At 55.0% G+C, this 12,952-nt stretch overlaps 3 protein-coding genes across 3 annotated transcripts; all 3 read right to left on the reverse strand.

Annotated features, from left to right (window-relative positions):
* Window positions 1-1,499: 1,499 nt before the first annotated feature.
* B0I36DRAFT_339544 (ribonuclease H-like domain-containing protein) lies at window positions 1,500-4,371 on the reverse strand. Its single transcript, XM_046155889.1, has 4 exons — window positions 3,473-4,371; window positions 3,160-3,398; window positions 1,975-3,100; window positions 1,500-1,895 (listed from the first exon to the last, which is right to left on the reverse strand). The coding sequence occupies exons 1-4, from the start codon at window positions 4,269-4,271 to the stop codon at window positions 1,561-1,563; spliced, it is 2,499 nt and encodes an 832-aa protein (XP_046004790.1). The 5' UTR covers window positions 4,272-4,371; the 3' UTR covers window positions 1,500-1,560.
* A 1,419-nt stretch (window positions 4,372-5,790) lies between these two features.
* B0I36DRAFT_369673 (uncharacterized protein) lies at window positions 5,791-6,604 on the reverse strand (the record flags this gene model as incomplete). The annotated part of the gene is made up of 2 exons (XM_046159815.1): window positions 5,791-6,263; window positions 6,520-6,604. The coding sequence occupies 2 exons, from the start codon at window positions 6,602-6,604 to the stop codon at window positions 5,791-5,793; spliced, it is 558 nt and encodes a 185-aa protein (XP_046004791.1).
* A 5,329-nt stretch (window positions 6,605-11,933) lies between these two features.
* B0I36DRAFT_378301 (ribonuclease H-like domain-containing protein) lies at window positions 11,934-12,606 on the reverse strand (the record flags this gene model as incomplete). The annotated part of the gene is given in 3 exon segments (XM_046160657.1): window positions 11,934-11,936; window positions 11,952-12,145; window positions 12,183-12,606. 3 exon segments carry the CDS (start codon window positions 12,604-12,606, stop codon window positions 11,934-11,936), a joined length of 621 nt encoding a protein of 206 aa, XP_046004792.1.
* Between the last annotated feature and the right edge of the window lie 346 nt (window positions 12,607-12,952).

A 12,952-nucleotide genomic window follows, 5' to 3' on the forward strand; every position in this document is an offset into this window, starting at 1 on the left:
ACACGCAAGCTACTGTAACTCAGCGGTACCAAATGCAACGGACAGCACCGACGCCTCAGGGTTTGGTTTCCAGAGATTATGGCGCTGCTCTCTCTTCCCCGCAGCACGACGATCTATCCTATCAACGTACTCGCAGACTGCGTTCGAGCGAGCATCTGAGGACCTGGAGGCCCGATTCCACCTTGAAACTTTAGAAGGTGCTCACCCTTCTCGTCGGCTTCCTGCGTCATTGTGCCTGTAACCACAGACCTTATCGGCGCGAAGCTGATTCGAGTCCTGAGCGCCATCGCTTAGCGCATGGGAGTGGTTGCCGTCGGTAAGACCTTGCTCGAAGACGAATACTAGTTTCGTCGCATCGTGACGCCTGGGAGCCTTGATGATTCTTGCGACAGAGGCCTTGACGATATTGTGCTTGACAGATTCGATGTCGCGTTCGTTTACGATTTTGTTGGAAGCGATTCATTGACCAAATTCTTGGAAGAAGGCTAGCAGTGCCCTGTAGAAGTCAGAGCAGCGCCTCCGTTGACAGGCAAGTGGATATAGAGTGTAGTGTTAGCCCATCAATCTCGTTGGCAGCAACTCTCCAGGAGCACAGCGCAGAATGGTGTTAGTCAGGCCAATCTGGCGCGCCACGCCGGCGAGCGGCTCGCAGAGAACCTTGAGCATGCACGACTTGCAACAGCCGGCAGAGACGTCGATGTTGAGATGCAGTTCTGCGCGCTGATGTCCGCCACTCACCCGCTGGAAATGGTCGACATAAATGTCAAATATTACTCGCTGCTCAGGGTTTAGCGTGCTCTCGTCTGTGCGAGCGTCGCCGTTGCCTACGGCGGCGGCGGAGTTCTCCTTGGAAAAGTCGTGCCAGTGATCGCCGTCCACCCTGATCTCATCGGAGGTCAGGATAATTGGCAATGCGGGCAGATCAATCCTTGGCCACAGGAATCTCACGACGATCGAGATTTCTCATGTCTGTGGGCAAGTTGAAGTCACAATCCGGACAGCAATTGGCGAGCTCCTCCGAGCCGCCAGCAGCTTGCTCAGGAGGGAACTCCTCGTCGAGGAACCCGTCCGTGTTGGCGATGTCTTCATTGAGCTGATAGTAGTCTCTGTCGTGCTGGCCACCATGGAACTGCTCACAGGTGCCATAAGCAGCGGCATAAGTGTCGTATTAGCGACGATCTGGGGCTCCTCAATGCCCTGTCTGAACGGGTGATCGAGCATCATCTAAACCCGATGAAAGTCCCCGTGCTTGAAGCAGTTCTCCTTGTACTTAGGAAAACACACAAGAATACGAGCACATGTAGAGAATGAAAACTGTCTGCTGCGCTGCACAGCTTGAAGAAACTCAACCTTTGCTTGATCGTTCGACACATATGATCGCTCGTGAGCTTTGTCGTTAAACAGCATATTCCCAGATTCCTATTCATCCTCTTCGTCCAATTGGCTGACCTCCATACAAACTCGCTCCCTGGCTTGTGCGACACTATGCCCCGACGTGTTCAATCTACATATTTCTGGGCTGAACTCAGCTTCAGTGACCCAACTTTCAAACTTGGCCCCCTAAATGTAGTACATCGAGTTTCTCAGATCCCTGTGAACCTCAACTGATATGTCCTTACCATAACCAGCACGACTCGTCGACGAAGCACCGCCCACGGACGCCGTGTCGCTCGTATCTGAGAACAGATCCGTCATGTACGCCCGCTGACGTGTGCAGACAATGTCTGCATAATATGCTGGAGGGCAGATGCTCACGGCTTTCGTGGCACGACCGAACATGTAGCACATCTCATGCGTGAGCTCTTGGATGCCATTGGCCGCGGCAGCGCCTTGGCCAAGGTTGGCGCGGAAAACCTCGTCAAGAAGAACTGTGTAATGCGCCGGCCGGGCGGTACCTACAAGTTCAGAGAGAAACGATCAGTACCCTTGGTATGAAACTAAACAAGTAGACTGAACATGTGGAAGGAACCTTACCTTGCAGCGCGGCATGGGCCACGAGGAAAAAGTCCCAGATCCTGGCCTGGGTCACGCCTCGGTCCACAACGGTGCCGGTAGCTACATTGCGTGACTTCGTCATGTGCTTAGGGTCCGTCGGATAGAATCTCGTCTGGTGCCGCTTCACAGACACGACCACAGTGATCTTTGGTTGTGCGCTATTGGCAGGATACTTCTTAGCGCATGCCTCGCGGATCAGCGGGAGCTCTTTGTCCAAGACCTGCTGAAATTGCCCTTCGGACACGCCATCACGGAATATGATGATGTTTTCAGGCAGCCTTTGCTGGTTGTTTTTCTGCCAAAGCACAAGGCGCTCGCCAAAGTTCTCACGCAGTTTCTCGCCGAGCATCTCCACACGACCATCCTGGGCCCAAGCGGCAGCTGGCCACTGAGAGAGTTCCTTGTCGACGCTTGCCACAAGTCCCACGAGACTGGGTGAATTAGAGCCCGGGGGCGGATGTGTGACGTCGTAGCCGACAACCATGGTCTTGCCCTCACGGATAATGGCAATGTCGTTCTTGAGCTGGTGGTTGTTGCCACCCATCTTGAGGTTGATCTTCAGACCGACATTGGCGAAATACTGGTCCATCGGCCTGCCCTTGGTGAAGTTCTTTCGCACCATGCAAGTAGTATGGATGCCGAATTCGGTATCGCCAAGACTCTTGACCGCGGCATAGACATCTGGGTCGTTCTGAGCAAGAATGACGAAAACAAACTGTGCACCCTTCCCACCCGAAGCTCTTCGAATCTCGGTGAACGCGTGGCGCACAGCATCAACCGGGTGCGCAGCTCGGGTGTTTACCACAAGGCCTTGAGGATGCATGGGCGTTTCGGCGATGGGTATGCCCATGTCTGTAAGGACTTTGGTGAACTCGCCATTCATGATCCTTGTGACGGTGTCCTTGTCCCGAGGCTCTGGGTCGACATGGACAAATGTCCACCTGTCGATCTTGGCACCAGGCTTGAGGACCTTGACTCCAATCATGTTCCACGAGCCTTCGCTCGGATTGGCTTCCTTCTGGTTTTTGTATTGTATATCCGGATTTTTAAGCTCCCGCTCATTGATAGTCAGCAGGTCCTTCTCAATCTCGACACCGAACTCGGACTTGGAAAGTCATTAGCAAACTGGGCACATCTTTCATGCGCAGAATCAACGGCACGCACCAATTTCTCGTTGTTGTCCAACTGGAGACACTTGCGTCCGAACGTGGTGATTGATGTTGCATTAGCAACTGGTGAGCGACATGCAAAAGTGATCAGGGTCGGGGTCTCCCTTGCGTTGAGTTTACGCTGCAATGGCTGGCCCGGGATGATCTCGACGGCCTCCGCGGGCATGTAGACTGGTCGTTGAGAGGTTCCGATGTTGATCACTGGCAAGTTCGGGTTGACACTTTTTCCATAACCTATGATATAAAGGGCTTCGAGTTAGTCGAGGCCGGTTCTGGCTATGATGTCCATAGTAGACTCGAGAACTTACGCCTCTGGAAATATTCGGCGACCGTATAGTACCGATTGGGTGCCAAGCCGGTTGACCCTGTCGGACCGGTGAGGTAGAACTCTACCTCAGTGGCGGTTGCGCCCAGCCTTTTCACCTTGGGCGGCTTCGCCACTTTGCCCTTAGCAGTGTAAGGCGAAGCAAGCCCCTGAATTATCTTCACCAGAACCCGCTTCGTCTCACCTTTATCACCCAGGTAAGTGACACGAGCCCGAAGCTCGGACATGTTCTTGTGTAACGTGTGCATGTTGTACAGGGCCGCCTGAGTGAAAAGGTTGATCGCCGGGCCGGCGGGACGAAACACTCCGTGACTGACATTCGCATTGAGCAGCAGACGGCCAGTTGCCGGTCGAGCAGACTGGAAATAACCTCTGATGGCTTCATTCCAGCCCAGTCCTTGTCTCTCAGTCCGGAGCGTTGGCTCATCGATAGGAAAGAAGCGGCTCCGACCAATCGATGCGATTTCGGAGTTCCCTCGGGGACTGTGACCCATAATCACGTTAAGGGCATCGATGACATCCTCGTACTTTGGGAAGGACTTGCTCCCAGTAGGATCATTCATAGTCGTGAGATACCGAAACAACGCTGACAAATCCACGTCGAGGGGTCCGTTGAACTTGACCTCATATTGATCGTCGTGTCCTTCCAGTGTATAGTCGACGAGCACGATGTTGTTGCTTGGAAGCGGAAGAGGTTTCAGCGTGATAACCTGATTCTTGAACTCGGTTACCAGAGGGTGACCATGTGCAATCTGGCTGAGAGCGCTTTTGATGATGCTCATCAGCTTCAGACCTTTCGCGTCTTTGGCTTGTTGTCTCTTGTCCTTGTTCTGCACCGGCTTAACTTCGAGTTGGTATTTGAAGAGAGATTGCTGTTTGATCTTCATCTCAAAGTAGTTCGCCCAAAGCAACACTGGGCGCCCACTTGTGCCGAACGCTGGACGACAAGGGAAGTGTTCGCCTGGAATCGGTTGAGCTCCTTTGGAGATCTGCGTCCTCGCCATCTTGCTTGTGAGCGCATCTGGTCCAAGCTGTTCCCTCAAGATCTTGTCTTCGAGAGCCTGCGTGGAAGAATCTGGCTTGGGCGCTTGGTTGGGTCTGTGATAGTGTGAGCTCTACTTCTGGTGGAGGCGTGCGTTGCTATTAAGACTCACCTGAAGACCTCTGATTCCCCGGGGAACTTGTCACCACCTCGACCACCTCGACCACCACCACGACCACCACGACCACCACCTCGTCCACCACGGAAGTCACCTCCTCTGCCTCCACCGCGGTGATCACCGCGACCTCCACGATTCTCCCCACCGCCACGGAAGTCGCCCCTGTCACTGCCACGGCTGCCACGGCCGCCGCCACGACCACCGCGCGGGTTGCCTTGGCTGTCGAAGCCGGAAAATGAGACGCCATCTCCGCGGCCTCTGCCGCCCCCGCCTCGCGAGCCGCCCCGGTCACCACGTCCTCCACGGCCTCTGCCTCTCGGCTGGTCGGACATGCCTTCTTGTTCTGGCGGGGCCAAGGACGGTGGTGGCGATTGTGCTGCTGTGATGCGATTTGGTACGTGGGCTATACCGCCAAAATTGCGTGGTTGCTGCTGATTTATTAGTATAAGTGAGGATTGGCGGCGGGTGCAACTGCGAGGTGCTCTGCAAAAGAAATAAAGTCTGCGGCCGAGCATACCGCTTCGCTATAAGTGAGGAGAAGAACACCTGCCGCGAAGCAGGTGAAAGTCTCTCGTCTGTAGGATTTGCGTTCCTCATTGGGCGGTTTGATCGGCTGGTATGACATTGATATATCGGGAGCAGACTTACAAAGCAAGGTTCGTTGAGATATGAATGGCCAAGAGTTCGGTAATTGTGCAAACACGGCGTGTTCCAAATCGGTCTACTTCACACTTTGCGAAGGGATCGTTGGGCGCTTGCTTGTGAAGGACGTTTGCTGCACGGGCCGGCTGTCTCTGATGGTGAGTGCCAGGTGAGCTTCTGGTGAGCGGCGATCAGGGTCGAACTTCCGAGACGAGTTGGGACGGCACGAGCAGGGACAACAAACAGTAGGATCCCGTTCTGCTCAGGCCAACGCAATGAGATACGAGCAGGCCGTGCTCTGGAAAGCGAGTAAGGCCTACAGGAAGATGGATAGATGCTCAATACGATGACGCGCGGAGTTGAGTGGCAAAAGCAACGGGCGTAGAGCGAGCTTTATGGCAGGTGCACGCTTGGAGACCGCAATGCTCAAGTGCAGGACGGGATGTGGGTCCTGCGGGCCAGGCCTGGGCACACCCACCTGTGGTCGACGCAGGCCGCCTCACTGCGCGTGGTCGGCCTCCTGCATACTTGACGCAAGAGGTCGGGCCTGTGACCGTGGGTCGCCCGTGTTGTGGTCGTACGTGGTTAGGCCCTCGAGCAGTGTCGAGTTGACCTGGTCCCTGCGCTTAATGTAGCAAGGGAGAAGTGACTGCTTGGAGGAGAACTGTGCGTCTTCGGCCACGAGCATCTGTGGCTGCTGCTCCGGTGGCCGGCAGTCGACATTCTGGCAGTCACTTCGAGGCGACTCATTGGCACGGTAGTCCAGGAGGTAGTGGATGATTTCGGGTTGCGACCAGTCACGCTCGCGGAGAAGCTTGGTGGGCAGACAGGAGACAAATGACTGCAAGGGGCACGGCTGCTCACGCACGGCAGCAGATCGCGGGAAGCGACGTAGACTTGGTCTCTGCCTTTGCCAGGTAGCCCTCAACGTTGTGCGCACTCGTCCAAGGCTCTCTAGGTCAGCGACAGCGTCTGGCTATAGGAGTTGAGCCGGGGATCATTGCGTGTGGCGACAAATGTGCAATGGCGTGGATGGAGATCCTTGGTGACGCGGGGTTCGTCGCTGGTGCGGCTGGACCTTGTTGACGATATTGCGAAGCGCCTCATAAGAGCGAAGCGATTGCCTCTGCGCTGCCACTCGGCAAGATACTAATAGTCGCCAACACTGCACTTGGGCGGGGTCACCTTGGTTGTGAAGGCGCGGAAACGGTTGAGAAGTGCCACGTACCAATGTGGGGGTTAGCCATATTGGAGGGTTGGCCAATCTTGACCTTGTCGTCGTCGGCAGCCTTCCGCTCCCCGTGCTGGTGCATGTGCTATATGGGTCGTGCCAGTGTGGTCCATCACGGAGAACGTTAGGAATAGCGACGGTCGGCTGGGCGCGTCCGCGAGACCTTGAGCTCATTTCTGCGGGCATTCAGAAGAGACCAGTGGTCCTAATGCGGTTGAAGATAACGCATGAGCAGCAACACTCAAGCCGATGTCCCCAAATGTACACGTGTACGTAGTTCAGCTGCCGAGCATAACGATGAACGACTTCGAAAACTGAGAAGCTTGATGTTGACCGAGACAGCAAGGCCACAAAGACGATGAGTTACGTCGTGAAAGATTGCTTGTCAACAACGGACGAGATTACCCACGCCCAAGATGAGAGAGAAGGGGTCGGCGTGAAGAAGAGGGGGAACATTAGCTGCTGAAAGAAGTCCTGGTCGGTCAAGTTGTGTCGTCCTTACGCCTTACCATGTAGATGCGGCACGGCGGTGAGGTCCGCAGGTGAATGCGCTCAGGGCAAGGGATGGTGCACAGGGGCATGCCCCCACGCTGGGATAAGGTCGTGATGTGCCGCTCAGCAGCACGAACATGGAGGCTGGGGTTATCCTTGCAGCCTGCGCAGATGGCCTGTCACACAAGACTGGCGCACGGCTAACATTAGGCAGCCCGATACTAAGGCCAGGGGAGGGTCCTACATCGCCGGGCTTGGGTCATGGGAAGAGAGAGACTGGGCCAGTGTATTTCTCGATGCGCTGACAATGCGTTCTGCTCAGGAATCCGCTACGTCACTGGTCCGAGATGTAGCAACGGCCGGGTGCTTGATTTATCCACGGATTACTCTTGTACAGTACACGCTCAGCAGGATGTCGGGGAAGCACTTGCCTACTCAGGCTGACCAACCTCGTCTACCTAAGGTCGCGGAAGTAACTGGTCATGTGGTTGTTGAAAGTGTCGCATCGTGGCGGTGATGGTACAAGTCCACGTGGTTCGAGGGGTTGGCTCACCTTCGTGGCAGTGGACGTGGGGGGAGTGGACGTGGGACAACGACGGCAGCATCGTGGCGATACGGGTACGTACAGGTGAATCCCAGAGGACCGACGTCGGCAGCCCAAAGGTTGAGCCGTCGGTGGCAACCTCAGCACTAGATTAGTGTCGTTGCCACCTCGAGCGGTAGTGAGCGGCACAGAGTTCATGGCTCACAGTACCTTATATCAAGGCTGACGCTGGTGAAACGTCAAAGTACTACAAAGTGTGAACTCGGTGTTAGTCGACACGGACCACGAAGTTGTCGCGAAGTTGTCCCATGTACAATTTCGTCACGGCGATGGCGGTGACACCGACGACGGCGGCATCGAACCGTCGCCCCTCGAAGATTTCCAGCGCAAGAAGCTCGTCTCAGACACAAGTCAGCTACACAGTGCAGACCACAGATTGCCATAAGCCGTGCCCCGGTCAGTATGTCCCATGAAGTCCACGGTGCTCGCCCCATGCACCATGCAAGTAGTTGTTGGTCACTACCCGTGGGCTACCATTGTGCTTTGTTGTGCGCTTTAGGACGCGGCGCACGATTTGCCACACCGCATTAGACATCGCTGCGCGGCTGAACGACTCTGCGTTCCTCCAGGTAGAGCAATTCACGTGTTGACATTGCAGCCGACAACCTTATTGCAGAACGCTCTTCGTAGGGTTCTGACTCAGATATGTATGATGCCATGCAGGCGGCGGTGCAAGGCTGAGTGCACCCTTCCGCCCGGCAGGCCCACGTCGAGGGGCAGAATAGTGTAGCGGGTGCGTTTGCCTCACCTTTTAAGCAGGAACGACATGCATAGGCTGCTCTCTTTGCTATTTGGCCGGTAAGACGACCTTGTCATAAGCATCATAATTATCCATAGCCACATCGAAGAGGTGGAATGGCATCTGGGCGACAGTGGTTGCAGTATTCCCGCCAAGCACAGTCCCAACACATCGTGATTGTCACGCCTTTCGTCACAACTCAAGCCTTGCTACGGGACCAGCCATCGTGGTTCGGCCACTGGTACGTCCATCCCAGGGCAACCCCGCATACGTGCCAGATTGATGCCCCGGCAGAACTCCACAGCTCCGTGGCAAGCCAAAGCTCCTCTCGGGGCAGCGGGTCTCATCTGAAAGCTAGTGGCTGGCCAAGAGATCGGTCGCCGTCCTGTAACACATACTCTGTTCCTGATCCATCCCTACGCGACCTCGACTTAGACGTCCAGTCTAGTCAGCATCTTCACATACATGTCCTGCGCCACGAGGGGTCCGATTGAATTCACAGCCAGAGACGCCATTGCGGATCAGCGTCCTTGCTAAGAAGCGGCGAGCAATTGGGACAAAGACTAAGGTCTGAACGGGTGCTTCCTGGCAGAAGGACTGGCACGATGTTGACCAGCACAACAATGAGTGCAAATTGGCACTTCTCCAATGCGAGGCACTAGCCGTTCGCAGGCGTCCTTGGCTCCGCTCCTCGGGCTCCGCCGCGGTTTGGCGTGTCCTGGTGGTCTTGCACTCCACCTCGCGGTCCAGCTCCTACCGCGAAGAGCACAAGGTCTCTCTGTTCGGCCGCGTGACTACTGCCGGGGTGAGATTTTCGTCCGCACGGTGTCGGGGTCGTGGCTGATGGGTGGCTGGGCCGGCTGGCCCTCTCCTCCAGCTTTCCGGGGGCGCTTCTACGACTCGAGGTATGGCGTCGGAACTCGGGGTTACCCGCCTTAGTCTGTCCGGGTCCCAGTAGGGTTGGTTGTCCGGGCGCCAGTCAGGCTTTCTGAACCCACGTTGGCGGGGCGGAGTGGTTGACCGCAGGCTCTCGGGCGTGAGGTCGCCTTACCGGGGAGCCGGGCGGCGTTCTGCCGGGGTGACATTGCGGTGGGGGGTGGTCATCGGAATCGTGGAGCCGATTGGGGGTGAAGTTCGCCGTCCCCTGGCCCCAGCGGAGCCAGGACACGTGAGTGACCCCTTGGGCTGAGACAATGGGACAGGATCAAGACTGTCACAGGCACTGCTAAGATCATTCACCTTGTAGATCGGCTGATGAAGGGAATATTCTCCTTCAGAGCCAGAAGATTGTCCGGGTATTTTCAAGCTGCAGGCAGCAGCCATGGCCTTGAACGACAAGTCCAGGTGAGCGGATGTAGATCTCATTTCCGTAGAAGATCACCTAAATGCTTGCGCCATAGTCAAATGGCAGAAGTTGGGGTTGGATCTAGCTTCACCGAGCGTGGTGTCATATCAAGAGCCCTTTGCACTACTGACACTTGTTTGGATGAGAATCGTTGCTGAGAGTGGCGTGCCATTTGAGGCTGCTGCCGTGGCACAGGCACAAGCTCTCAAGCTACAAGGAGAGTTTGAGAGTGCAGGCGTGTAACAAGGCCCAGCGGGGCCGCTAAGTATCATTGAGGTACTGACGGCAGGTAGTGCTTGCCGTACCACCTTCGTCTTACAACCGCGTCAATATTCCATTCGATGGGCAACCCCAGTAGAGCGAGCTACACGACGGTTGGCCAATTTAACGAGGGCCTTGTGCGGTTCCGAGATGCCGTCAGCCAGCTTATATATGGTGTCTAGTTGGCGTTGCAGTGTCAATACTGCGTGCAATGTAATGGTGCTGATGCTGCCCATTTCACGTATCGCATGCGAAACTTGCGGGCCGTGAGCCGTTGCTCCTGCGGTTGCTCAGGCAGAGGTTTTCGCAACCAGCATATACAAGACTTGGGCCCGTGATTGGGTCCGCCGTTCTTCAGGCAGGTCTGTAAGAAATAGGAACCTTCTTCGAAATCTGAAAGAATCTCCGGCTTACTTATGACCTTCGCCGTATCATCTTGTTTGATCGAGTCATCCTCAACCAGGCACCGATACGAGCCTTTCGGCTAGAGGTTTGTGTCGAGATCCATATTGTTGTTCCGCTGTCCTCCCAGATCGCATGCGTATGCATCATGACGAAGTGTGTCTGGACGATATTAAGTACAAAAGTACAACCACAACCACCCAAAAGGTTGCTAGCATAGACAGAACATATATTGGTCAAGCTTGACTCCACAGCTTAGCTCCAGAAGCTGCGCATGTACTGTACGCCTCGCACTTATCGCAGCATAATTGAGGCATCGCGGAAAATTGGAAGCTTCTGCATCTACGAGAACCAATGGGAATCTCGGATCGACTGTTTGTGCAACTATTGTGCTAGGAAGACTGACAGTCTCTGGCATGGCACCCCGCTTGAGCCTGTTTACGACGAAGGGCGGGGAAAACAGGCTTGCTTCGAGGTTTGAGGTGGCGAGGTCCGTGATTTAAGGTTGAACCGGGGCTAGGATGCAGGTCATCGGGGGCCTGAAATCCACTGCGGGTCTTGGATAATCAGTTCAGGGTCAACGCGATATGGAACTTGCAATTTTGTGCGCACGGATTGGAGATAGATGGCGGTCCGATGATCGGCTGATTAGGTTTGTGGGCAAAGCGTGGAGCATGATCCACGGATCATTTAATCATCGTCCCTAGCTGTAATGTACTCCTGGAGCTCTTGTAGAATGCCCAGGCGAGAGCGGGGTATCCAACTTTTGCTCAGGGTGCGGGGTTTAATATCCTAAATCATTCTTACCGCACAGGAAGCACAACGTCAAGAGTTTCAAGGGAAGCGACTGACGCGCTTCACCAGCATCGCAAAATGTGACTGCTAAAGACGAATGACCTCAAATTTAGAGAATCCATGGCAGGCGACTGCTACCCCCGGGAGGACGTCTCCCAAACAATCAACGCCATGGCCTCCACCAGCACCGTCACGGCCAAAAAGGTCATCGGCGAGGACATCATGGACGACAATGATTTAACAGCTGGGGACAAATTCGGATAGCCTCTCGATGAGGACTGCGGCATATGGCGACAGAAAGGGCATTCCATCTGCTTACTAGCGCCGAATTCGAGAGCCGAAACAGCCAAGCTCTTCAGGAGCAATTAAGGGGCTAGGACGTAGCTGTGCTCACCGAATTCCCGTTCTCGAGGCCGGCAGCCATTTTTAGCAAGCTCGACGAGACAAATGGGCGCATGGCGGCAGACGAGAAACGTAGCGCTCGGAAAGCCTTGATGCGAGTCAAGCAGGGGAAGAACTACGTCGAGAAGCACATCAACGACTTCGCGTCGCTGGCAGCTAAGGCAGACCTTGACAAGGACATGAGGGTCAGCATGTTCACAGGTAAGCTTAGCCAACCTACAAGACAAACAATGGGCATGTACAAAACCAGCGCATGGGCCGAAGCACCCGCGGCGACGCGTGGAGTCTACGAACTTCAACCGCACGACAAACCTGGGCCGCGGACACACCGGGCCCCTGAAATAGGGACAGGCTAGAGCTATGTAGGGGCATCACTGAATCGTGCGCACTGCGGCCCGTGCCAGCCTGTCTGCGTCCTCATTCCTATCCCTGGGGACGTGCCAAAAAAGAACCTCCACGCCAAGGTTGTTGAGCTCCTTCACCAATTCGTTGAGCTGCTTGAACAGTGACAGATTGGCTGCTGGCTTGCCTGACGAGGTCTTGTAACCATTCTTTTCCCATCGAAACATCCACTCAGTCATACCTTCGACCAAGTACTTCGAATCCGCCTTGATGACAACCTTGCGCCAGGGCTGCCCCTTTTATTCCACTACGCTGTATTTTCAGCGCCTGCTTCAGCCCGCATATGCCGGCGCGCAATTCGGCAATCTGGCTTGTGACCTTTGTCCCCTCCAGTGCCATGCTGATATTGAAAGTTGATTCATCACCGACGAAGACACCTACGGCTGCGGAAGCGCAGATGTCACCGTTGTTCCGACAAGCGCCATCGACAGCAATAATCACGCAGTCGATGTGAGTCCCAAGGCTGCCACAGGACTCGCAAGGATCCGCATTGTCGCAGGCCACAAATGTCCATGGGTCGTCGGTGCGGCGAACTTCAATAAGATCGAGGCAATCCTCGGAATAGCGCAACTCGGGCTCAAATTTCCGGTTGCTTGCCCACGATCGTTCATGTTCGTTGGAGGAGTGCGTGGTTATGCCCATGATGTCGGGGTTTTGCGTGCTTATGGTAATGGAACCCCACGGTCGCAACCTTCGGGATTGAGCTCGACGGGTCTGAAGTTTGGCTCGATGTTGCAGTCGTTCAGTGCAATACCACTCATGTGCAATTAATTGACTTGATCGATGTGTGAGACATGAAGTACAAAATGATCGCTGAGTAGACAGGTGGAGACTGTCTGCACAAGCAAACCTTTGCTCTAATATATGTCTTTCTCCTCAATCGTGTCTGTGCCTGTTGGTTCGGGTGTTCGGGCCGAATGGATCACCGTGATGGAAGTGATCCATTATCCTTGTCGCTCACATGCACCCGTTGTACATGACCTGCTCC

Source organism: Microdochium trichocladiopsis, assembly GCF_020744255.1.
Source record: "Microdochium trichocladiopsis strain MPI-CAGE-CH-0230 chromosome Unknown B0I36scaffold_14, whole genome shotgun sequence".
Lineage (NCBI taxonomy): Eukaryota > Fungi > Ascomycota > Sordariomycetes > Xylariales > Microdochiaceae > Microdochium > Microdochium trichocladiopsis.

Excerpts from the sequence above, each read along its gene's own strand:
- B0I36DRAFT_339544 (XM_046155889.1), bottom strand. The coding sequence starts at position 4,271 with ATGAGCATCATCAAAAGCGCTCTCAGCCAGATTGCACATGGTCACCCT. Across the intron at positions 3,101-3,159 it reads TGGACAACAACGAGAAATTG|TCCGAGTTCGGTGTCGAGAT; the intron begins GTGCGTGCCGTT and ends TGACTTTCCAAG. Across the intron at positions 1,896-1,974 it reads GGCCCATGCCGCGCTGCAAG|GTACCGCCCGGCCGGCGCAT; the intron begins GTAAGGTTCCTT and ends CTGAACTTGTAG.